Here is a 25658-nt window from a genome sequence, read left to right on the forward strand (position 1 = left end):
CCTCCTGCTGCTGTTGCTTCTTCTCATTAACCCTTTTCCTCTCTCTCTCTCTCTCTCTCTCTCTCTCTCTCTCTCTCTCTCTCTCTCTCGCTTACTTCCTCAAGAGTAAGAGTAAATAAACAAACTAAGCCATTTTTACTTCCCTCTTCTAATCTCTCTCTCTCTCTCTCTCTCTCTCTCTCTCTCTCTCTCTCTCTCTCTCTCTCTCTCTCTGTCTGAGCCGGTTTCTTTCATGCATTTTAATTTTTCCAAAGTAAGGAGGTTTTCTCCATTGCTCCGAAACAAAAAGAAAAGAAAATAAAGAAAAGAAAAAAAATTAAAGCTTCAATTGGAAAAAAAAATGAAAGACTCGTCGGCAACCAGGCAAGTGACAGGAGGAGGAGGAGGAGGAGGAGGAGGAGGAGGAGGAGGAGGAGGAGGAGGAGGAGGAGGAGGAGGAGGAGGAAGAGCAGCGAACGAAGCTTAATTCATATAACCTGGAATTTTTATCTTCTCTATTTATTTTATTTTATTTGTTGAAGTTCTGAAAATTCTGGATAAACGAAATACCGACAGTTTGTTTCTATTTATTTATCTTTTTATTTATTTTGATATTTTCTTCAATTTGTCAAATCTTCATATATTTGTTTTTGTTTCTCTCCTGATGGGGAGGTGGGATTGGAGGGGAAGGGGAGGGGAGGGACAAGGAGGAAGGAGGTATTTGGTTTTGAGACGACTGTAACAACTCTCTCTCTCTCTCTCTCTCTCTCTCTCTCTCTCTCTCTCTCTCTCTCTCTCTCACTAGGTCAGCAGGAACAGAAAACACAAACATAGACATTAAAGGCCAATAGAACTCCTCCTCCTCCTCTTCCTCCTCCTCCTCCTCCTCCTCTTCTTCTTCCTTTTACTCCTCCTCTCCTCCTCTTCTTCCTCCAACCATCTACATCTTATTCTTTTCCTCTCCTTCAGTCATTTCCTTCTCATTTTTTCCATATCACAATTTCAATACATTTTTTTAAGCTCTCCTTTTCCTTTTCCTCTTATTCTTCCTCTTCCTCTTCAAGATTATTCATATTACATTATGCTACTATGTCCTCTTGCCTTCCTCTTTCACCACACTATGACTTGTATTGTACTCTCTCTCTCTCTCTCTCTCTCTCTCTCTCTCTCTCTCTCTCGCTCTCCATTTTCTCTTACTTCCGTTACTCCACTCATTAACCCTTCCCCCCCACCTTTCTCTCTCTCTCTCTCTCTCTCTCTCTCTCTTCCCGCGGTAACATTTTTATTCTCTTCCTGTCTCCTAATTCCTCTTTACTGCTTCTCTCTTCTTTTTTCTTCCATTGCTATTAAACCTTTTATACTTTATTTCTTGCTCCATTTCCTCTTCCTCCTTTTTGTGAGGGTATTTTCCTCTCTCTCTCTCTCTCTCTCTCTCTCTCTCTCTCTCTCTCTCTCTCTCTCTCTCTCTCTCTCTCTCTCTCTCTCTCTCTCTCTCTCTCTCTCTCTCTCTCTCTCTCTCCCTCCTTACACTCACTCTTTCTCTTTCACTCTTTTCCTCTCTCTCTTTCTCTCTCTCCCTCCTTCCACTCACTCTCTCTCCGTCTCTCTCCCTCCTTCCACTCACTCCCCTTTCACATTCCAAATACTATTCTCTACAGCTTCACACCTTTTTAACTCTCTCAAACATTCCACTCATCCCTTCCTTCCCTTCCACTACATTCCTCTGCCTTTCCACTCCTTCCACACCCCGAGCCCAGTAAACAAGCCCTTTTAACGAGTAAACCCAGGGTACGGGTGCGGACAGAGAGGGGGAGACACTGTAAACAAAAGGTAAACAAGAGGTAAATACTCAGCAAGGAAGAACAGGTAGGGACAAGAGCATCACCTGGAGTCATTTACGAGGAGGTGTACCTGGTTGAGCTTCACCTGAGTTACGAGATATATGAAGTTTGTAAATATTCTCTCTTGAATGTTACTGAATCAATGTTGTTCTGTCTGTCTCGTTTAGTCTCTCTCTCTCTCTCTCTCTCTCTTTGTAGCTTATTCATATATCTCAGTTTACAGGTGGAGGTGATATTTGTACACCTGCTCATTAGAGACAGGTAGTAAAATGAAGACGTTATATATAATTGTATGAGTATAGAAACCTGTCTTAACTCCTTTCTGTACCAGGATGCGTTTCCATATTCATTCTGCTTACTATTTAGCGACTTTTTTTTTACAGCTTTAGAAACTTACGTGGGGGATTAGAACAGTGAAGACTCTGGCCATTAATCTTCTGACCTCCATAAACTCTTCCTAATGTCAATAAAATCGTCTAATCGTACACAAATCCCAAGGTAAAAATGCGTCACAGTATTGATGGGGTCAAGATCACAAATCGAGTAATCCTTTCTTATTTTTTTTTCAGATTGCAAGGCTAGTTAGATATGACAAGAAATGAGACTATTAGGGGACCATGGGACTGAAGATTAAGTAAAGATCAACAAAAAGGAAGAGTGTGGTGTGTCACTCTTGTACTTCTCACCATGACTATATATATTTTTTGTTAGCTTGGATTAAATTGAGTTTGAAGTGAAATAAAGTTGGTTAATCTGGATCACGTTAAGCTAGGTTAGTGTAAGTTAGGTAAGGTTAATCTAGGTGAAATGAGGTTAGGTTAGGTTAGGTAGAGTTAGTTTAGCTTAGATAAAGTTTAATTCAGATTAGGTTAGGTTAGGTAAGTTTCATCCATATTAGCTTAAGATAGCTGAGGTGAGATTATCGAAGCTAAGTAATGTTAAGTCAAGTGACGTTGAATAAGGAGAATAAAAAAGATATGCAATTTTGACGAATGGTGCCAAAAAATCCAATATTTCATGCCTTCAGAAGACCTATGTTTGTGGCTGAGGTGAAGCGAGCGTCAGGAGAGCATCAGGTCAATAAAGATGCAGGAGATACAGGTAAAAACACGGTTTCTGTCTGCACCACACCGCGCGGCACAGCAGGGGGGAAAAACATTGACAACCAGTGTACATAAAAATAAGTCTGGGCGTGGAAATCTGCAGTAGTAGTAGTAGTAGTAGTAGTAGTAGTAGTAGTAGTAGTAGTAGTAGTAGTAGTAGTAGTAGTAGTAGTAGTAGTACTGTAGTAGTAGTAGTAGGAGTGGTGGTGGTGGTGGTGGTGGTAGTAGTAGTAGTAGTAGTAGTAGTAGTAGTAGTAGTAGTAGTAGTAGTAGTAAAATAGCAGTAGTAATAGTAATACCTGCAAAATCACCCTCACTCAGGCAGCGTTATTAATGATTCCAAACACACCTGCATGCACGGGGCTCCACTAAATAGGCAATAATGACACCTTGTTTACCTTGTTTGCTCCCATTAACACCAACAAAAAAGCGCCAAAACATCGCATTGCTATCATGATCAGGCGGTATTATCACTGCACCACCAACCACCAGCCCTTCCCTCTCTCATTTCTGCACCATACTGGCATATCATATTACCTTCCCCCCTTCCCCTCTTCCCCCCAATTTCCTATCCCCTCCAACCTCCCCCTTGTGTCATGATCATTCACTACTGTTCGACTGCTACTTTTTTTTCCTACTTTATCTACTTTATAATTGTATTTCTTTATTCCTATCCATCTATTTTTTTCTTCCTATGAGTGGAAGTGTTTGTCAATATCTACGTAGGTTTATGTGTTGTGTTCGTATTGTAACAGCTGAAGACAGACAGACAGACAGACAGACAGACAGAGAGACAGACACACATACAAACACACACGTCAATAACATCGTCTAGACTGTAGGAAATGAAATATACAATCGACAGTATGTAATTTCCTCTAAATCCTCCACATCTAATCCTCTTCCTCCTCCTCCTCCTCCTCCTCCCTACTGCAGGCAAGGTGGCGTCATTCCATAAGACTAATACATCACTGGGCGGACGCAGATATTCAAGTCTTCGTTTGCAATTTCAGCTCAGAGTCCTCTCCCGGGAAACGCCGCAGGAACAAAGGACGAAGGTAAAAAATAATAAACGAAGGAAAAAGAATAACTGCAGAGAGAGAGAGAGAGAGAGAGAGAGAGAGAGAGAGAGAGAGAGAGAGAGAGAGAGAGAGAGAGAGAGAGAGAGAGACATGCCATTCTTCAGGAAACTTGAACTCAATCCATCATGACCAAGTGTGAGGAACGACAGTAATGCATTATACCTCTCTCTCTCTCTCTCTCTCTCTCTCTCTCTGTCTCAACACACATTTGCTGACAACCTTCCGTCACTAAACATTCCTCCTGCAATATCCTGTCATCCAGCTCTCTCTCTCTCTCTCTCTCTCTCTCTCTCTCTCTCTCTCTCTCTCTCTCTCTCTCTCTCCAACTTACATCTGTCTTATAAAAGGCCCTCCTCTCTTATCTTACCTGTCACCTAACTCACGTACTCGTAACACCTGTACATTGAAAGAAGTCTGCCAGCGAGGAAAGGAAGGTCAACGAAAACGAAAAGGATACCCCGTGAAAGACATACTGTATGCTCCCTGATAGGAGATTCTCCCTTTAAGAAGCATATAGAGTGAGTGTATGAAGGAATGTGTAGGTGGGGTATGTGGACTCAATAAGCAGGGTATCAGTGGTGAGTCAATAAGGACGTTTCAGTTCTTAGAGAGATTCTGCTTGGGGATATTTGGTAGGTGCAGGTAAGTCAAGTTTTTATATAAGATTTGCTACGTGTATATCTGATGGTTTGTTTTATATACGAAATAGAACTAGAAAAACACTGTATCATTTATATAGGTGGGTTAAGTTTTCATATAAGGATTGCTACGTGTATATCTGATGGTTTGATTTATATACGAAATAGAACTAGTAAAACAATCACTGTAGCATTTAATAACTTGTCTTTGTCTTAATTTATAAGATACTTATAACCACTTCAGTATTGAGACATTCTTACCTTGAAATTTGTGTACGATTAGACCATTCCATTAACATTAGAAAGGGCTTATGAAAATCAAAAGATTAATGTCCACAGTCCTCACTATTTTAATCCCCCACATAAGTTTCTGAAGCTGTATAAAATCACCAAATAGCAGGCAGAAGGAATATGGAAAAGCGTCATGGCACTCAAGGAGGTTGAAGACCAAACAATAACACTCTTGAACTCATTACAGTAAACCAATCGTGTAAAGGAAACGCTTAACTAGACACAGTGACGCTAAGGAAATGGTGCAGGCGGAGGATGAGGAAGCAGGGTAAAGAAAGCAAGGGATTTTTGTAATGGTGTGGGGAAGAAACGGCGCTGAGTGGGTGTTGGGAATGAGGGTGAGGAGGTGGTGCGGTTGGGGAGGACATGTTTGGGTAGAGATGAGGGTTAAATGAGGGTGGATTAGAGGAGGAGGAGGAGGAGGAGGAGGAGGAGGAGGAGGAGGAGGAGGAGGAGGAGGAGGAGGAGGAGGAGGAGGAAGGATAAGAGAAGTGCGTACGTGCAATGCGTAGCGCAAAGAGAGAGAGAGAGAGAGAGAGAGAGAGAGAGAGAGAGAGAGAGAGAGAGAGAGAGAGAGAGAGAGAGAGAGAGAGAGAGAGAGAGAGAGAGAGAGAGAGAGAGAGAGAGAGAGAGAGAGAGAGACACACACACACACACACACACACACACACACACACACACACACACACACACACACACACACACACACACTAATAAAGGAAAAACACAACCAAACTAAGAAGAATGAAGGTGCAAAACATCCGCAGTAAGTTAACACCACCAATATCACCATCACCATCACCACCACCACCACCGCCACCTTCTGAGAACACCACAAGGAAGCAGAGGCGAGGGAACGAGGGAACGAGGGCATTTCAACGAGTAAACAATATTTTCACGCGTCTTTTTTTTATCATCTGACTAACAACTGTTCTTGGCGGAGATCCAATGGTGAGAAGCTACGAGGAAATAGGAAGGAAGGAAGGAAGGAAGGAAGGAAGGAAGGGAAGGAAGGAAGGAAGGAAGGAGAAGAGAAGAGGAAAAGGTGAGAGGAAAGAAGGAAAATTAGAAAAGAAGGAAGTATGGAAGTAATAAAAGAGGGAAAGGTAGGAAGAAAGAAGAAAGAAAGTATGAGAAAAAAGGAAGGAAGGAAATAAGGATGTATGAAGGATAAATGGATAGAAGGAAGAAAAGGAAGAAATATTAGGAAAAATGGAGCGAGGTAAAGGAAGGAAGGAGGTATGAGAAGAGGAAATGTGGAAAGAAGTAAGGAATGAAGGAAGTATAAAATAGAGAAAAGAAGGGAATGAAGGAAGTATGAAGGATCGATGGATTGAAGGAAGGAAGGAAGGAAGGAAGGAAGGAAGGAAGCAAGAGTACAAATACATAACAACATTGGTGAAAAATACAGAATAGGAGATAAAATGAAAGGAAATAAAGATACGTAAAATATAATTAGAAAAAAGACAAAAAAAAAAGAACCTATCAACAAAAAATTCACAAAAAAATATAAAATCAGTAAAAGAAAAATATGAAAAAAAGAGAAAAATTATGAAAACAAATAGAAAGGCAAGTGAAATAAAAGAAAAACGAATAAAAGAAGATAAAAATATAAACATCTGGATTAATAAAGGTAAAAACAAAAGATAAGAATGACGTGGAGGAAAACAGGAAGGGAAATGTGAGAAAAATAAAAGAAAAAAACTGAGGAAGAGACAAAGGAAATCGAAAAGATATGAATTTTAACAAAGAAATGATGGGAAAGAAAATCGAATGAATACAAAATCAACCAGAGAGAGAGAGAGAAAAAAAAAAAGGTAAGAAAGAGAGAGGATTGAAAAGTGAAAAAGAGAGAAAAAAAGGAAAAAAACCCAGAAAACATTAGAAAAATATCAAAACGAGAAAAAAAAGAAAAAAAAAGATATACTGAATAGAAAAAAAAAAAAAAAGGAAGACCAAGGAGGTTCAGACTAAAATAAGAGACATGAAAAAAAAGAGGAAAAAATCAACCAAGATGAACGAATGAGAAAAAAAAGAAAGTAAGAAAGTGAAAGAAAAGTGAAAAAGAGAGAAAAAAAGGGAAAAAAAACAGAAAACATTAGAGAAATATCAAAACGAGAGAAAAAAAGAAACATTAAAGAAAAATAAAGAAAAAAGGAAGACCATGGAAAAAATTAAGACCAAAATAAGACATGAAAAAGGAAAAATCAACGAAGATAGATGAGAGAGAGAGAGAGAGAGAGAGAGAGAGAGAGAGAGAGAGAGAGAGAGAGAGAGAGAGAGAGAGAGAGAGAGAGAGAGAGAGAGAGAGAGAGAGAGAGAGAGAGAGAGAACAACAACAACAACAAGGGCAAGATAAAAGGAGAAAGGAAGGAAGGAGGGGCAAGAACAGAGGAGAGGAGGGAGGAGGAGGAGGAGTAGGAAAAGGAGGAGAGAAGAAGAAGAGGAGGAAGAGGAGGATAATGCCGGGAGGAGAGGAGGCAAGAGAGGTAATGAGGAGGCTCTGACCAGGACACCCCCTCAGCCTTACCCAACCTGCACTTCCCCCACACACACACACACACACACACACACACACACACACACACACACACACACACACACACACACACACAAGCAGAATTTGAATAATCTCAAAAAACTTATTAATTTTCCATATACTTTACGTTCATTTCTGTCTTTCATGTATTTCACAGTTCCTCTCTTTCTTTCTCATTTTTCTCTAACTGAATAGGATAAATGAGAGAGAGAGAGAGAGAGAGAGAGAGAGAGAGAGAGAGAGAGAGAGAGAGAGAGAGAGAGAGAGAGATGAAAAGAGAAGAAGAGGAAGGAAGGAAGAAGAAAGAGGAAGAGGAAATCCCTCAGGGTAAGATTCCTTTCTTTGTTGTCCCATCATCTTCTCCTCCTCCTCCTCCACCTCCTTCTGTACCACAGCCTACTACTCTCCTTCCTATTTTTGTTCCACATAGAACTCTCTCTCTCTCTCTCTCTCTCTCTCTCTCTCTCTCTCTCTCTCTCTCGTGGCTGCAGGTAATAGGAATCCACCCTTACCTGGTCAGCGTTAATTAGGGAACGGGGAAAGGTGAGAAGGCCCTACGAGAGACAAGACAAGAGGTGAAGAAGAGGAGGAGGAGGAGGAGGAGGAGGAGGAGGAGGAGGAGGAGGAGGAGGAGGAGGAGGAGGAGGAGGAGGAGGAGGAGGAGGAGGAGGAGGAGGAGGAGGAGGAGGAGGAGGAGGAGTTTTTAAGAAAAGTTATTGGATTTTTTTTGTTTGTCTCAATATTTGCTCTAATTAAACAATCTCTTTTTCCTCTCTTTTTTTTTAGTCCTTTCCATGTATTTTTATTTATCTATTTATTATTATTATTATTATTATTATTATTATTATTATTATTATTATTATTATTATTATTATTATTATTATTATTATCATCTTTAACGTTAATACTCTTTAGTTTAATTTTTTTCATTTGTCTCCCATTATTAATTTTTGCTTTAATTAATCAGTCACTTTTTTCCCCTTTTTTCTTTTAATCTATTCCTTGTATTTTCATTTATCTATTTATTATGACTATTATTATCTTTAACGTTAATACTCTTTGGTTTTGTTCGGTTTCCTTTACGTTCTAATATACCTTCACTTCTTTTCCCGCCATATTAACTTCTTCAGTACCATGACGCGTTTCCATATTCGCTCTGCTCACCATTTGGCCATTTTATACAGCTTCAGATACTCATGTGGGGATTAGAATAGTGAAGACTGGGTCCATTAATCTTCTGACCCCCACAGACCCTTCCTAATGTCAATAAAATAGTCTAATGGTACACAAATCTCTAGGTAAAAACGTGTCACAGTAATAAAGGGATTAATATCGAAATATACGATAATACATTTTTTTTTTTTCACGAACATGAGCGATTCAGACTGCAGGACTCGACTTACCTTACTATTTATCTTTGTTCACCTCAATTTTCAGCATCACGACACGACGAAAATAACCAAGAACACAATAATTCAACATAACAACAACAATAACCTTTACAATAACAACAACTACCGCTAAATCAACAGCGCCTGCAATAACAATAACCAAACTATCACAACTACAACTACACTTAAATCAGCACAATAAATTAAATCCTTCTGTTTCTCCTTCATGTATGATTGAGAAAACTGTAACGTGGCATAAGCTTGAAAGATGAAAGTGCAAATGGTTGTATTATATTTCTTTTACCTGAGAATTAATACTTTTTTTTCTATGCTGTCAAAATAGTTCATCAGTTTTCAGTTTTATTTCATGGATTTCTTACGCCAGGTTGGTTTTCAGGCATAGGTTAGAGTACTCACCTCATCCTCTAGCGTGACGGGGAACTGTGTGATGGGTTTGATGGCCATCTCCTGCAGGCCCGTCTTCTTCCTGGGACACAGAGCAACACGGCCAGATTAACACAGAGCGGAAATCTCATCACTAACATGACGCGCTTCCATATTCATTCTGCTTACTAAATGGTGATTTTATACAGCTTCAGAAACTTACGTGAGGATTAAAATAGTGAAGACTGTGGCCATTAATCTAAGTAATGTGTGTAACTTTGAAATAATACTGATGGAAGTCCAAAAAGGCTTTAAAACATAGATTAATGAAGTACTTCTGATCTCATCCCGTGTTTCCTACCACCACATTCCTCTGAGTAGCCTCACACACACACACACACACACACACACACACACACACACACACACACACACACACACACACACACAGATGACGAGACAAGCGGGGCGAGTCAGTGGTGCAGGCAGGCGCGTTGCGGAACAGTGGTAAGGGTACTTTATATTCTCTAGCTCCACTAACTCTTCTCCTCTAACTTTCACTAATTCCACGCAGTACATTAAGGTTTACACGTCCAGAGTTTAGGGATGTTCGGGACTCAATGTTTGTTTGGGTGTTATTATGTTGTAAAGCTTGAAAATTGTTGTTTTGTTACCCTCATTTTTTTTCTGAAGTTATTTGAGTTTATTTTAGTGAAGCGAATTGGTGTGATTTTATTTATGATTTTGTTAGTATAATTTTGATACACAGACTTTTTTAACCCTTTCGGTACCATGCCGGGTTTTCATATTTATTCTGATTACTATTTTGCGATTTTATAGATTCCGAAACTCATGTGGGGGGATTAAAATAGTTAAGACTCCGGCCATTAATATTCTGACCTCCACAGACCTTTCCAGTTGTAAATAAAATCGTCTAATCATACCATAAAAATCAAGGTAAAAATGTGTCTCAGTACTGAAGGGGTTAATTGTTTGAGGGCTGAGTGAGTTACCAGAATCTATAGTCATGTTTCAGGATCCAATTCTTTATAGTCCTCGTTATGTTTATTATGCTAAATTACCTTAACATAGACTAGGAAGAGCAGTTATTACTATTTTCTTGGGTCACAGGACAAAAAATATCAAAGGAAGAAAGATTTATATATAATTTACGCCCTCACAAGAGAATATCAAACTTTAAGAAGCCACACCCGAGAAAAAAAAAAAGAAAAAAGTAAAGAAAAGCTACACTCATCAGAAGCATTTAAGATTATTTCGCTTATTACTATAATTCTAATTACCTTAACTCTTGCACTACACACACACACCACACACACACACACACACACACACACACACACACACACACACGTGGAACAGTTTGAGTGAAGAAGTGCATAGTTTTAAAGAAAAATTGGATAAGTGTAGATATGGAGACGGGGCCACACGAGCATAAAACCCAGGCCCTGTAAAACTACAACTAGGTAAATACACACACACAGAGCACTACGCCATGAAGCCAATGAGGTAATTTTTCGACACGCATTTCAGTAGAGGAGCGAAATAAAGCACGGTTCTCCACACTCCAGCCTTTGACCTGCGGCGGGGAGGGAGGAGGGAGGCTGAAAAAGTTGAGGGAGGCAAGATGAATGACTCAAGTTCCTAATTCACGGTCGGTAAAGGCAATTTCATATTTTTTTACAGGGATTAGTAAAACTTCGGACACTTCGCTTAGTTCATAGCGTGCCGATATTGCGTTGACTGCCTGACTAACTGACTGACTGCCTGACTGACTGACTGACTGAGTGACTGACTGCACCACTGTTTTGAAATTAATGGATTTATCAAAGGGGAGCTAATCATATATGTGTTGGTCATTCATCACGTTACTACAAACACACACACACACACACAGAGGTGGAGATAACATTAATTTTTGTTTTACTGCATGTGTGTGTGTGTGTGTGTGTGTGTGTGTGTGTGTGTGTGTGTGTGTGTGTGTGTGTGTGTGTGTGTGTGTGTGTGTGTGTGTCCAAGGAAGTGAGGGGAAAGTAAAGGGGAAAATAATTAATGGATTACTGTTATCTATGCAGTAAGCACCATATTTCACCTTCTTTGTGTACCCCCCCATCTCTCTCTCTCTCTCTCTCTCTCTCTCTCTCTCTCTCTCTCTCTCTCTCTCTCTCTCTCTCTCTCTCTCCTCACCTGAGCACGATGATCTTCACCTTGGGCCCTGGAATGCCCTTGAAGATGCTGGAGGCGTTCAGGTGACATCGCCCTTGGATCACGTTGCCGTTCACCTGTACACAGAGACACAGGTGAGGCCCAGGTAATTGAGAACACACAGATAAAGAAACGATTAAAAAGATAATTAAGAAAAGACAGGTGGGAATGAAATAATGAAGAAAGCACAGGTTGATTGAGGTAATTCACAACGTACAGGTGGGAATGAGATTATTAACCCTTTCAGTACCAAGACACGTTTTCATATTCATTCTGCTTAATGTTTGGTGATTTTATACAGCTTTAGAAACTCATGTGGGGATTAATATAGTGAAGACTCTAGCCATTAATCTTCTGGCCTCCATAGACCCTTTCTAATGTCAACAAAATCGTCTAATTATACCCAAATTCATAGGAAAGATGCGTCTCAGTACTGAAAGGATTAAAATTTACAATGCTTTCCTCTAATGGCCAATGAAATGATATAGGATTTATTATGAAGCTATTATCATACCTCAGGAATCAAGGAATAATGAAAACAAAATATTAGTTGAAAAGAGAAAGATGCATTTATGAAAACACTTAATTTCGCATTCCTGAAACATTAAAAAATAGTAAAAAAAGTGGACGATTATTACAAAATGCCTTCATAACAACAAGGAAACAGTGTAACATTGATAACTTGTAGTAAAAACCCACAATATAGCTATTTTTGATGAGTTCCGCCAGGCCTCCATAGATGGCTTAGTGTACCCTACAAACACTCAGTTTTGCCTCCGTTTTCTTACAAGTCCCGAATTCTCTATCGCACTCATTTTCTGTTGGCGTGTTTATCCCCTATGGTCCTTCAGCTTATAGAGGGGAGACCCAGGTATTACGAAACAAGCTTCACCTTCAAATACTTTCCTTCATTATCCATGCACTGAGGCAATGATTTTGTTGATTCATGAGTTTTCATATCACAGACTTCAGAATCCTCACTTGCCGTGGCTTAAGATACATTAACGTGACTAAGGGAAAGAGGAAAGGGGAAAAGTAATACCCCCTACAGCTATGAAGGTAACAAGAGACCTAACGAAAATGACAGGGTTCATATCAGCTCCAATCAAGAGGTCAATCAATGAAAGTGCGTCTCTATCTCTCTTCCTACTCGTCCTCGTCCTTCCTCCCTTTCCTCCTGCCCCGCCCTCACTCAGCCGTCCCTGTGATGACTAGCCCGGCCTCTCTGATTAGCCTGATGCGCCACAGCCACTCAACCAAGCCCTGTGATCTTTCCCTAACTGGTGCAGACGCGTGGCGATGAGGTGAAGTCTGGGTGGTGACTCGCTAAGCCGTGCGTACAAATGACAGCTTGATTCATCCCTTCCTGTAACCTTTTCAGTACTGGAACGCATTTTTACTATAAGTTTTAGGTATTATTAGACGATTTTATTGACATTAGGAAGGGTCTATGAAGGTCAGAAGATTAATGACCACAGTCTTCACTATTCTAATCCTCACATAAGTTTCTGAAGCTGTATAAAATCACCCAATAGTTAGTAGAATGAATATAAAAACGTGTCATGGTACTGAAGAGGTTAAGTTTTCTCTACTCTGGTCTTCGTCATGTCGCTCCCTCGCTAAGAGATTGACTGTTTTCTTACTCTCTTTCTGGTCTGCTTCGTTTGATGATTCGCTAAGCAGTGTATACTATGAAGCCCTTGAGTACCATGGCGTGTTTTCATATCTATTCTACTTACTATTTGGTGATTTTACACAGCTTCAGAAACTTATGTGGGGCATTAAAATAGTGAAGACTGGCCATTAATTTTCTGACCTCCATGAAGCCTTCGTAATGTCAATAAAATGATATAATCGTAATAAAAACTCAAGGTAAAAATGTGTCGCAGTATTGAAGGGGTGAAGTCCACGGCTGCATGAGTAACTATTCTTCTGGTCATTATATATTAAGGTCTACATCCATAGGTCACCCTTCCGCCTTTTCTTTAAATGTCACCTGAAGGCCTAAAGGTTTACCCCTCTTCTATCTCACTCCAAAAGGTCTTATTGATTACTCTTCATTCCATAGTATGATCTCTAATGCCATAAATTTCTCCAGTCCATGAATATTTTACCAGTGAATAATTCCAGTCCCAAAGGTTACAGTCCAGTCACTTCTCAGTCTTCAACCCTCCAGTTCTGAAAAGCTCCAACTGATCCTCCAACATTTCAGTCCTAAATATTACAGTCCAGTTTGATTGAAGTCCTAGTTGTCACTTTACATCTGTGAAATATTATACTGCTTATCTCTCAGTCCTAAAAATGGCAAAGACACATTATTCTAGTCCTATAAGCAACTATATATCTTTAGAGAGGTGGTTGACTCTTTATTCCAGACCTAAAGATTACAACCCTAGTCACTTGATTCCACACCCTCCATCTCTAAAAAGCTCCTTCATTCCATTCCAAAAGATTACAACCCTAGTCACTTGATTCTAGTCCCTCCATCTCTAAAAAGCTTCTTCATTCTAGACCAAAAGATTACATTGGTATTCACTTCATTCCAGTCCCTCCACCTATGAAAGGCTCCAGTGGTTAACCTACATTCCAAGACCACAGAACACCAAACTTAACCTAACCTAACCAACGTCCATTCCAAGATCAAAGATAACACAAGAACACCTAACCTTGCCTAACCTAACCCAACACAACCTAACCCAACCAAAACCAACCAATATCACAAATAACACAACAACACCAAACAGGAACAGAGAGCAGTCCTTACCTCAAGCACCTCGTCGCCGACCTTGATCTTGCCGTCCTTGAAAGCGTTCCCGTTGGGGTTGAGACCGCAGACGAAGGCGGACATGAGGGTGCGATCCTTGTTACCAGCCAGGGAGATGCCAAGTCCATTGGCGCCCTTCTGCAGCTCCACCGCCACCACTTCGCCCTTGAGGTCTGCATACTTCTTCTGAATCTTTTCTGCGGGTCACACAACACAGGGGGAGGGTCACGAGGGGCACGCAAAGGGGCATAGGGGGAGTAGGAGGGGTCACACATGGCTCAGGGCACGGTGAGTCACAGTGTGTTAGGTGTATAAGGGTCAACAGTTCATGGGGGTCACGGGGCACAACAAAACGGGGCAACTTATTACTAAGAACCTGAAAAGAAACAATTATTATGTTTGTAGTATTATGATTACTTGATGCACATACACGTAAACGCAAACAAACGCGGGCACACACTCCCACACGCACTCAAACCCATCTACCCACCCACCCACCACACACACACACACACACACACACACACACACACAATCTCTCCCAGCCTGACACCACCGCTGTCCCAAAACACAAAAGTTTCGACCATTGTGGGTTTCCTAACACACACAGAAAAAGGGAAACTCCTGCGTCCAATACCACACACACGCACGCACACACACACACACACACACACACACACACACACACACACACACACACACACACAACAATACCGCCGCCTCGGGTTTCGGATAACGACTCCCCGCCAGAGAAAACACAAAATGGAGAGAGAGAGAAAGAGAAAAAAAAATTGAAAATAATACACGAAAAATAAAACACGACAAAGGAAGTCAGAGAGAAAAAAACAGAGAAGCGCGTGGCTTGTCTCCAGACCACGCCCACACCCACGCCCACGCCCAGCTACAACTGCACCCACCCTTGATGAAGCAGTGTGAAAGGCGCCATCCTCCTCCTCCTCCTCCACGTCTTCCTCTTCCTCCTCCTCCTCCTCTTCTAACCAAGTCCTCCCATTTCTTTTCTCTCCTTTGCCCTCTCTCCCTCACGTTCCTTCCATTCTCTCTCACTCCATTCTCCTCGTCACCCTCCCTCCCTCCCTACCTCCCTCACTCCTCCATCCCTCCTTCCTTCTCCTACTCCTCCTCCGCCACGCCCATTCCTAACATTAGCACCCGAATCACAACTACTCAGCTAAGGGCGAGGTCGATTAGAGCGGTGGTGGTGATGCTGGTGGTGGTTGGTGGTGGTGGTGGTGGTGAAGGTTATGTGTGGTGATAATAACAAATAATAATGAAAGATGAAAAAAAAAAACTAAGTAAACCTTTCATATATTACTGTCTTTAAGAGCACACTTCGCTTATACGCCGCAGCCACCACCAACACCACCACCACCACCACCACCGCCCTCCCTCAGAGCTCAAGACAAAAACACAAACAATACTTCTATGGGAGCCTATTTCTCCTTCCTAAAGGTGAAGAGAGGAGGAGGAGGAGGAGGAGGAGGAGGAGGAGGAGGAGGAGGAGGAGGAGGAGGAGGAGAAAAAATAGGAGAACCAAGGGAGCAAACAGGAAGGGAGGGCGGCCAGGAGATGAGGAGGAGGAGGAGGAGGAGGAGGAGGAAGAGAACCTGAAGGGAAGGAAAGATCTATATAAGAAAGCGACGCAGGAAAAAAAAATAGCATAAAAAAACTTATCGAAAGAAAATAGAAAAAAGATAAAAAAAGAACTTAGAGGAAAGTCTCAGATAAAAAAAAAAACGAAAAAGGAAAAATAAAAGAAAACCTTGAGGATTTTTGAAGAGGCACAAAAACAAGGAAGAGAAAATATAAACATGGGTGGATAACAAAAAAAAAAAAAAAAAAGACAAGAGAAAATGGGAAGAAGTATAATGAAGAGGAGGAGGAGGAGGAGGAGGAGGAGGAGGAGGAGGGTTCAATACCACAAACCAGCATGAATCATTTGGCTATTCAAGGTTTGTTTACGTGTACAGGCGTATGGTGAGATCTTCCTTTAGTCACCCTCTCTCTCTCTCTCTCTCTCTCTCTCTCTCTCTCTCTCTCTCTCTCTCTCTCTTTCAAGTCGGCACTTCCTTTCTGCCATTCATTTCAGTGACAATATCTACTACCAGTCTTCTCCCTCCTCCTCCTCCTCCTGCTCCTCCTCCTCTTCCTTTCCTCCTTTTTCCTCCCATTCTTTCCGCTGACACATTATTCCCGTAACGCCTGGCCAATCGCCAATCACGCCCAGAAGCCAATACCGAATGGCAATCACTTCTTCACCAATAGCACGCGTCTCCGCCTCCTCGTCAGCCAATTAGAATAAAGATGACATCACTCCTCCTCCAATCACGGCTCGAGGAGGTTCCCCGCCGGCCAATCAGCTGAGTGATAGAAGGCCAATTGGAAAAGACAATGCAGGGAGGGAGAGAGAGAGAGAGAGAGAGAGAGAGAGAGAGAGAGAGAGAGAGAGAGAGAGAGAGAGAGAGAGAGAGAGAGAGAGAGAGAGAGAGAGATTACAGTAAGTTTGATTTAGGTATAACTGAGATATGATAACTCTCTCTCTCTCTCTCTCTCTCTCTCTCTCTCTCAACATTCATCACCTGTTCCCTTCTCACATCTGCTTTCCTTCCTTCTTTCCTTCCTTCATCTTATCCACTTCTTCATTCCTTCTATTTCCCTTTTTTCCTCTCTTATCCCAGCCCTATCTATTACTTCCCTACTTTTCCTCCCCTTCCTGCTATCTTCCATCTTTTCCTTCTCCTCCCTCCCTCCCTCCCTCCCTTCCTTCCTTCACCTATTCTTTATTTCTCTTTCCCTCTCCTTCCTTTCCTTTCCATACTTTATTTCACTCTTCCCTACTCTTATTCCTTCCCTCCCTTTACTCTTCTCCCCATCTCCCTTTACACTGCCTTCCTTTCCCCCCTCTACTCCTTCCTTCTTGATCTATCCATCGCTTACTCTACCAAGCCCAGCCTCCCTTTCCCCTGCCTCACTCAATAAGTTAGAGACCCGGCTGGCAGGGAGGCAGATTCAACTTTTACAATCCAGAGAAATTTCCACTAAGAAGTAGCGAAGTGGTGGAGGAGGAGGAGGAGGAGGAGGAGGAGGAGGATGAGGAGGAGGAGGAGGAGGAGGAGTAAAGAGCAGGATGATGAAGGAGGAATGGAACGTTCTTTACTGTTTGATAATAAAATAAAGCAGAGTAAATTTTGTAAGGTTGTGTGGTGACTGTTGTTGTTGTTGTTGTTGTTATTGTTGTATTAAAACGTTTTTAAGAATAACTACAGAAGAGAGAGAAAAGAACAACATTAGTTGTAGTATTAGTAGTAGTAGTAGCAATGGTAGTAATAGTAATAGCAGTCATAGTAGGTGTCGTAGTAGCAGTAGTAGTAACAGCAATAGTAGTATTAGTAGCAGCAATCGAAGCAGTACAAACAGCACCAACATCAACAAGAGCAACAATAGCAGTAGCAAGAGCAGCAGTAGCAGGAACAGCAGCAGGGTAGGAACAGCAGCAGTGCAGATGGTGATGGCAGCAGTGCAGAGATGACAGCCGGGGAGGAGGACCACCACCACCACCACCACCACCGCCACCAGTAGGCAAGATTCGCTCGAAAGGTCAGGGGTCAGCGAGCGGGTCAAACTAGCACACCCTCACCCTCCCCCTCACCACCCCACCACCACCACCACCACCACCACCACCAGCGCCATCCTCCCAGCCAAAGCTTGGATACGTGCCAACTCCACCACAATTATTGAGCCCGTCACCTGAACCACCCTCACTCCTCTATTTTACCTCCGCCCCTACCTACCTACAGATTAACCCCTTCCCTTTGTGTTCCCTCACTTCTACTCTCCCTCTTACCCCTGTACACTACCGCCACCTCTCCTGCCTTTCCTTATCTCGCGTAATCTTCCATTTATCTCCTTATTCACTGTGTTTTCAATAGATTTCTGTCTCTCCATCCATCTCTATCTACTCTCCCTTTACTCTGTCTCTCTCTGGAAACATTACCACCACCTGCCTTTCTTTATCTCGCGTAATCTCCCAATTATCTCCTTATTCACTGTGTTTTCTATCTATTTCTGTCTCTCTATCCGTCGCTAACCACTCTCCCTTTACTTTGTCTCTCTCTGGAAGTCCAACCAAGCATGAGAGAGACGTCCCTGCAGGAGAGAACGGTCAAGGTAAAGTTGCTTACATTACGAGCAAACGAGGGACCGAGGAGAGTTAATGATGATGTTAAAGCGATAAGGGGAGTGGGGGGCGGGGAGCAGGCGGAAGGGACGTGCTGCAGGGAAAGGCTTCGGGGGATACTGCCGGGGAGCAACACGAGGCACAATGGAGAGAATTCGAGGTCTTTGAATGATGAAAAAAAAAAAAGGGAAGAGGAAAAGAGAAGAATAGGTTTTGCCATGGGGTGTATTGGTACCGGGAATGGTCTGCTTATGGAGGAAAGATAAGAAGGGAGAGAGTATTAATATATATGCTATCTTCTTTGGAATAGTAGTAAATATCGGCACTACAACGAGGAAAAGTAAACACACACACACACACACACACACACACACACACAGCTTGAGGTGATCACGACCACCTGGGAAAATAGTGCTAAACATTTCCTGTCTGGAACAGCGAGCAGCGGGGATGAAGGAGCCGGGCAGGGCAGCAGAGGGGAGGGGAACAGCTGCTGCACCAGGCCATGGGAGGGCTTCGGAGTAGGAGTAGGAGGAGTAGGAGGAGGAGGAGGAGGAGGAGGAGGAGGAGGAGGAAGCTGGAGCGTAAGACGTTTCAAGCAATATATATATTGGAAAAGGAATCATTTTAAAGATGTGAAAGACTTTGAAGAGGTAGAGGTTATCATACACACACACACACACACACACACACACACACACACACACACACACACACACACACACACACACACACACACACACACGACGCAGACAAAATTGAGATGTGCAGGATGAAACAGCCACCCCTTGAAAAACTCGTGAAAATGTTTAAACTTTAGTGGAGAAAATATTAAGAAGTGAAATAAAGGAAGACGGGCAGGATGCGATGCGTGGCGAGGACAAGACTGGCTGGGCGCGGGAGAAGGGCGGAAGGAAGGAAGGAAAACGAAAGGCGGGCCTCCTCCAAGATGGCGGTCCGGGCAGGGTAATTGGCAAGACTCCGCTGGCGTTTCTGGCTGACCAGGCCATTAAAGCTAAAAATACTGGAGAGGGGAGAGAGGGAGAGGAGTAGGGGAGGGCAGGGAGGGAGGGAAGAGAAGTGGAAAGAAGAATTAAAATGGAATTACAAGGAAAGGGAGGAAAAAGTAGATAGAAAAGAAACAGAAGATGAATTAGAAGCGAAAACAGATGAGAGAGAGAGAGAGAGAGAGAGAGAGAGAGAGAGAGAGAGAGAGAGAGAGAGAGAGAGAGAGAGAGAGAGAGAGAAGAGCGACGATATAAGAATGGAAAGCTATGAAATAAAGGGAGATTTAAGGAGGAAGGGAGAGGAAGGAAGGGGAGAAGGAGGGAGAGAGGGAATCGAACCGGAAGAAAGCAATGAGAAACGGGAAAAGTTGGAGATATTTGAGGGAAAGTGACAGAGAGAGGAGAGCAGGAATGGAGGAACGGAGGAAAGATGGAGGGAAAGAAGAAGAATGACTGCAGCGACCTTGTAAAAAAGAGAATAATGAAGAAGGGAGGAAAAAAAAGTGAGTGAGAGACAGAGGAAGAAAGTCATTAATAAAGACGAAACGAGGAAATGAATACAAATGAAATAATGTAAATGGAGGAGGCGAGACAGAGAGAGAGAGAGAGAGAGAGAGAGAGAGAGAGAGAGAGAGAGAGAGAGAGAGAGAGAGAGAGAGAGAGAGAGAGAGAGAGAGAATACATACCCTGTTTATTATTTCATCTGCACCACTAAATCTCACAAACAACTCCTATCATCACAAAATACAAATACAACTCTTATTAAAAAAACCCAAATTACTTCTTCCACATGATAAATAATACAAAAAATCCCGCTCCCTTTAATTCTCCTCTAATTTAGCAGAGCCTATAAATTTCCACAAAACTCGGGTCCACTGCCAAGCCTTCCCCTTCTAAAAAAAAAAAAAAGTAGGAAGTAATTTAATTAATCAGTCATCTAACTTCAGAAATTACCTTCGCCTTAGGGACACAACTTTCCCCACCCCTCACATGGGCGGCGGCACAGGTACACACGCAAATTAATTAACGCTGTCAAGTCTATCTTTACCTGCCCCTTCTCAAACACACCTTACCTCACCTGGGCACACGCGGAATGTTTAAGATATACACACATACCACACACACCTACACTAATGTTTACCACGCTATTTTCGTCTAATTAGTACGTACCTGTAATTTACCTTATGCACTCTCTCTCTCTCTCTCTCTCTCTCTCTCTCAAACATACCTTGCCTTACCTAATCACAAGGCAAATAATACAAACCACACAAGATAAAAATACGTAAACTAACACTACCACTTCACGTTTCTCTAATCAATAAGCACCTGTATTTTGTCTCGCTCTTGTACACCTGTTCCCTCACGTCAAACCACTTCACTTTACCTAAACACACCCAAGAATTGAAGACATCACTAACAATAATACTCTCCTCTAATTACTATCATTTGTATTTTATCTAACCCTTATATAACCTCTCTATGGCGTTCCTTTCTCACACATACCCTGCCTAGCCGTACCTCAAAACACCTATCTTACATTACCTTCCTCTAATTAGCACGCACCTGTACTTTATCTCACCTTTAAACAGTCCACACACTCTCTTACGTTACTTAACCGCACCCCAAAATAATCTATATACAACAAATACCTATTTTAGTCCATACCACACTAAATGCCTCTAATTAGCACATACCTGTACTTTATCCCACCTTTAATTAGTCCACACACTGTCCTACGTTACCTATGCACATTCCCCCCTCAAGAAAAAATATATATATACCACAAACACCTATTCTAGTCCATACCACACTAAGTTCCTCTAATTAGCACACACCTGTACTTTATCTCACCTTTAAACACACACTCCCTTACGTTACCTAACCCAAAAATATACAAAACATACATACAACCTCATTTCCTCTAATTAGTGAGTGTACCTGTGTTTTGTCTCACCTTAGTAGTACGGCCACGATTAGTCTCCATCATCAGCACGTCTCGTCACACCTTGCCTTATCAACACAGGTAATATAATAGTAAACCCTTTCCTTATCTACTCTTTCCAAACACGTCTATACACTAACTCCACATCAGCTTTGTCCTCTCTCTCTCTCTCTCTCTCTCTCTCTCTCTCTCTCTCTCTCTCTCTCTCTCTCTCTCTCTCTTCCGCCCCAGAGAATCTTCACACTCCTGCTGAAATCTAAGTAGAATTCCATAGTAGCATTTCTCTTTTCTCTTCCCTTCTTCCCCTTTCGCCCTTTTTGCTTAAATTCTTCCCTCCTCCTCCTCCTCCTCCTCCTCCTCCTCCTCCTCCTCCTCCTCTTCCTTCTCCTCTGCTGCCGCCGTCGCCTCATCCTCCCACGCACTTTTTCCTGAACCAACATCCTCTTCGTCCTCCTCTTCTTTTTCTTCTTCTTCCTCCTCCTTCTCCTCCTCCTCCTCCTCCTCCTCCTCCTCCTCCTCCTCCTCCTCCTCCTCCTCCTCCTCCTCCTCCACTCCTTGTCCTTCTTCCCAACGGAACACACATATCTCATTTTCTTTACTTTTAGCTAGAGAGAGAGAGAGAGAGAGAGAGAGAGAGAGAGAGAGAGAGAGATATTAAACAGAAATCTCTCTCTCTCTCTCTCTCTCTCTCTAATAACAGGCAGTCCCATTTCTGGCTTTCACATGAAATTATTCAATGTTATCTTTCCTCAACAATACAACTCTCTCTCTCTCTCTCTCTCTCTCTCTCTCTCTCTCAAGACTACCTTCATTTCCTTCTTCCTCTTCCTTTCCTTTACCCATTAACTCTACTCTCATACAGTGACCTTCTATACCCCCATTCCTCCTAAGCTCTTTTTTTTCCCCCCTTACACCCTTAAGAGTCGCCCTCCCTACCTCCTTCCCTCCCTCCCTGTTTTTTTTTCATCCTTTCCCCCTTTCCTCCCTTTATCTCTCCCTTTCTCGCTCTAAAAGTGTTACCCTTTGTTCCATCTTTTTTTTTTCTTTAAAGTTAGTAGTTAAGTCTTAGCGCTGGAGGGTAAGTTCTCTCTCTCTCTCTCTCTCTCTCTCTCTCTCTCTCTCTCTCTCTCTCTCTCTCTCTCTCTCTCTCTCACTGTGTTTATTTAAATTGCGATTATGCAGTTCCATCCTTCTCTTATCACAATATTCACCTCCTCCTCCTCCTCCTCCTCCTCCTCTTCCTCCTCCTCCTCCCTCCTCTTCTTTCTTCTCCTTGCTGTTATCTTTATTGCTGTCGTAACTGCACTCACGTAAGAAGAGAGGAGGAATAAGAGAAGAAGAGGAGGAGGAGGAGGAGGAGGAGGAGGAGGAGGAGGAGGAGGAGGAGGAGGAGGAGGAGGAGGAGGAGGAGGAGGAGGAGGAGGAGGAGGAGGAGGAGGAGGAGGCAATGTGATAACGGTCCTCCATTTTCCATTGGCATTCAAGGAGGAGGAGGAGGAGGAGGAGGAGGAGGAGGAGGAGGAGGAGGAGGAGGAGGAGGAGGAGGAGGAGGAGGAGGAGGAGGAGGAGGAGGAGGAGGAAGAAAGGAAATATATGAAAAAGGGAAATCATGAAGAAAGGACACGAGATGGAGAAAAAAAGAAGGAAAAAAACTAGAAGAGGAAGAAATTACATCAGTATTCCACGTAGGTGTGCATTCCTTTCCCTACCCCCTTCCCTCCCTACCCCAACCAAGTGCCTCCCTTCCCTACCCCTCCTCCTCCCCCTACCAAGTGCCAATATCATTCCTTCATTTCTTGCTATATCCTTACCCAGTTCTGAGGAGAGGTAAGGGTCAACTCCATCCCTGCCACACTCCCCTGCCACCCTATTTCACCCTCTTTACTCTGGAACTCCCCTTTCATTCCTTGCCTTATTCTTACCCTGTTCTAAGAAGGGGTGAGGGTGATCTGAGCCCTACCACACTCCCATGTCACTCCCTGCCACCCTACACCATCTTTACTCTGGAACTCCCCTTTCAATCCTTGCCTTATTCTTACCCTGTTCTAAGAAGGGGTGGGAGTGATCTGAGCCCTACCACACTCCCCTGTCATCCCCTGCCACCCTACACCATATTTACTCTGGAACTCCCTGCCTGCTTCTGTGTTTCTATCTTCCTACGACTTGACTTTTTTCAGAGGAATTTTTCAAGATATTTGTTCCAGACTTTTGGTTAACTCTAGTAACCTTTTAGGGAAGTGGCAATCAAGTAGGTCTTTTTTTTGTTATATTTTTGTTACCCTTAGCCAGCTTCCCCTCTTCCATAAAAAAAAAAAAGCCACTATTTCACTCCTAACCCCCTTCAATACTGAGAGACATTTCTGCATTAAGATTTGTGTAGGATTAAACCATTTTATTGACATTCCCAAGGGTCTATGGAGATCAGAAGATTAATGGCCACAGTCTTCACTACTTTAATCAATCCCACACGTGAGTTTCTAAAGCTGTATAAAATCACCAAATAGTAACAAGAATGAATATGGAAACGCGTCATGGTACTCGACGGGTTAATCCCTCTTATGGTTCTTAACGGTGAATTTTAGTATGAGTAATAGATCTTCTACCTAATCCTCTAATCCTAATATACCAGTACAGAGAGTTCTTTTTTCTACTTTTTTTCAAGTCTGGATTAGTTCGTGTAATTTATGGCCAAAAAGTCTCATTAAGGCCAACAAGTATGCTGATGTTTGTTCTTCTAGTTGTGTTTCTTTGCTGTGATAAGTCTTCATCATTAGTATCCAACGTTTTTGTTTTAGATTCCTTCATTTGATCATAAGAAACCCACGCTATGGACCAAAAGATATGCTGCTGTTTGTTCCTTCTCTGGGAATACTTCGTCTTTACTATCCCACGTATTTTACTGTAGATTATTTTGCGTCACCTATACAAAACAGCCCAGCCATGTAGGAGTAACCACAACCACCATCACCACCACCACCTCACGACCACAAAAGCAGTCACATTTACCTTGACAACCACCACAACAAGGATGACCCGCAAAAACACATCAAAACACGACCAAAAAGTCACATTTAACTTGACAACCACCACGACAAGGACGACCCACAGAAACACGTCAAAAATGCAACCTAATGGCCGCCACCAGGAGGGAGAGTTTCATTAAGCCACTGGAACACGGCAGGGCAACAAAACAACATAGAGAAAGAGACAACAGTGACGAGAAGAGAAGGAACACAAGAGTAATCGCTTCGTAATGAACAGCTGAAGTGAGACAATGAAGCAACACATTACACACACACACACACACACACACACACACACACACACACACACACACACACACACACACACTACACCATCTGACTAAAGCAAGTATTCAGAAACGCATAGCTTTCTCACCTCGACTATTTTGAAAAGCCACAGAATTGATCAGACATGTTCTCGAGACTGTTTCGCCTATCAGTAATGCAAAAATATTGTTAATCTCTAACTAAAAGAGTACAACTATCTTTAAAAACTCGTGGGTCTTAAAGTAAAGCCTTTTGAAAATGATAAAGGTGTAGGGCAGAAGTGTTTAAGAATATGGCCTCAACAAACACACACACACACACACACACACACACACACACACACACACACACACACACACACATAAAACCGTCTTATGCCACTAAAAAGTCAAATAAGAGATGCAAAACACGATATCGTAGCACAAACAACAATACAACCTTCACAACACCAGAACATAACACAACACATCCCTAAATGCAACAAGTATAGGGAAAACTGCAAGAACACAACACCACCACCACCACCACCACCACCGAAACCACCACCGCCACGCTTAAATACAAATAAATCATCGCAGTCATTTCCTCTAGTGTCAAAATGTAACCTGAGAGAAGAAAAAGAGTAAAAATGAAGCGACCACCACCAACACCATCACCACCCAACCACCACCACCACCACCATTACCACCACCACTATTACGTTTTCACATCAGACAACACCCACGCTAATGACTCTGTGTTTGTGAGAGAGAGAGAGAGAGAGAGAGAGAGAGAGAGAGAGAGAGAGAGAGAGAGAGAGAGAAATTGCATCTGTCGTTCTCAATTTCCAGTCAAGTGACCGCCTCTCTGGAACGTCTCACCAACACCTCTCTCTCTCTCTCTCTACGCCTCCGGTCTATTTTATTTCTTCTCATTTCTTACCATGACTTTCAAAGATTCTCCTTTCTCTCTCTCTCTCTCTCTCTCTCTCTGTGTGTGTGTGTGTGTGT

The 25658-nt window shown here is 42.4% G+C and overlaps 1 protein-coding gene across 2 annotated transcripts in view; it reads right to left on the bottom strand.

Moving 5' to 3' along the window:
• LOC123512999 (multiple PDZ domain protein-like) overlaps window positions 1-25658 on the bottom strand; it is a 945060-nt gene that overhangs the window by 89396 nt on the left and 830006 nt on the right. For both annotated transcript variants that reach the window (XM_045269789.1, XM_045269790.1), the window contains 3 exons: window positions 14236-14432; window positions 11454-11548; window positions 9282-9351 (listed from right to left, as the gene is read on the bottom strand). In XM_045269789.1, coding sequence (XP_045125724.1) covers window positions 9282-9351; window positions 11454-11548; window positions 14236-14432 — 362 coding nt within the window. The remainder of the gene's footprint in view (window positions 1-9281; window positions 9352-11453; window positions 11549-14235; window positions 14433-25658) is intronic.

Source organism: Portunus trituberculatus, chromosome 35 (genome assembly GCF_017591435.1).
Source record: "Portunus trituberculatus isolate SZX2019 chromosome 35, ASM1759143v1, whole genome shotgun sequence".
In the NCBI taxonomy this organism is placed as follows: Eukaryota; Metazoa; Arthropoda; class Malacostraca; order Decapoda; family Portunidae; genus Portunus; species Portunus trituberculatus.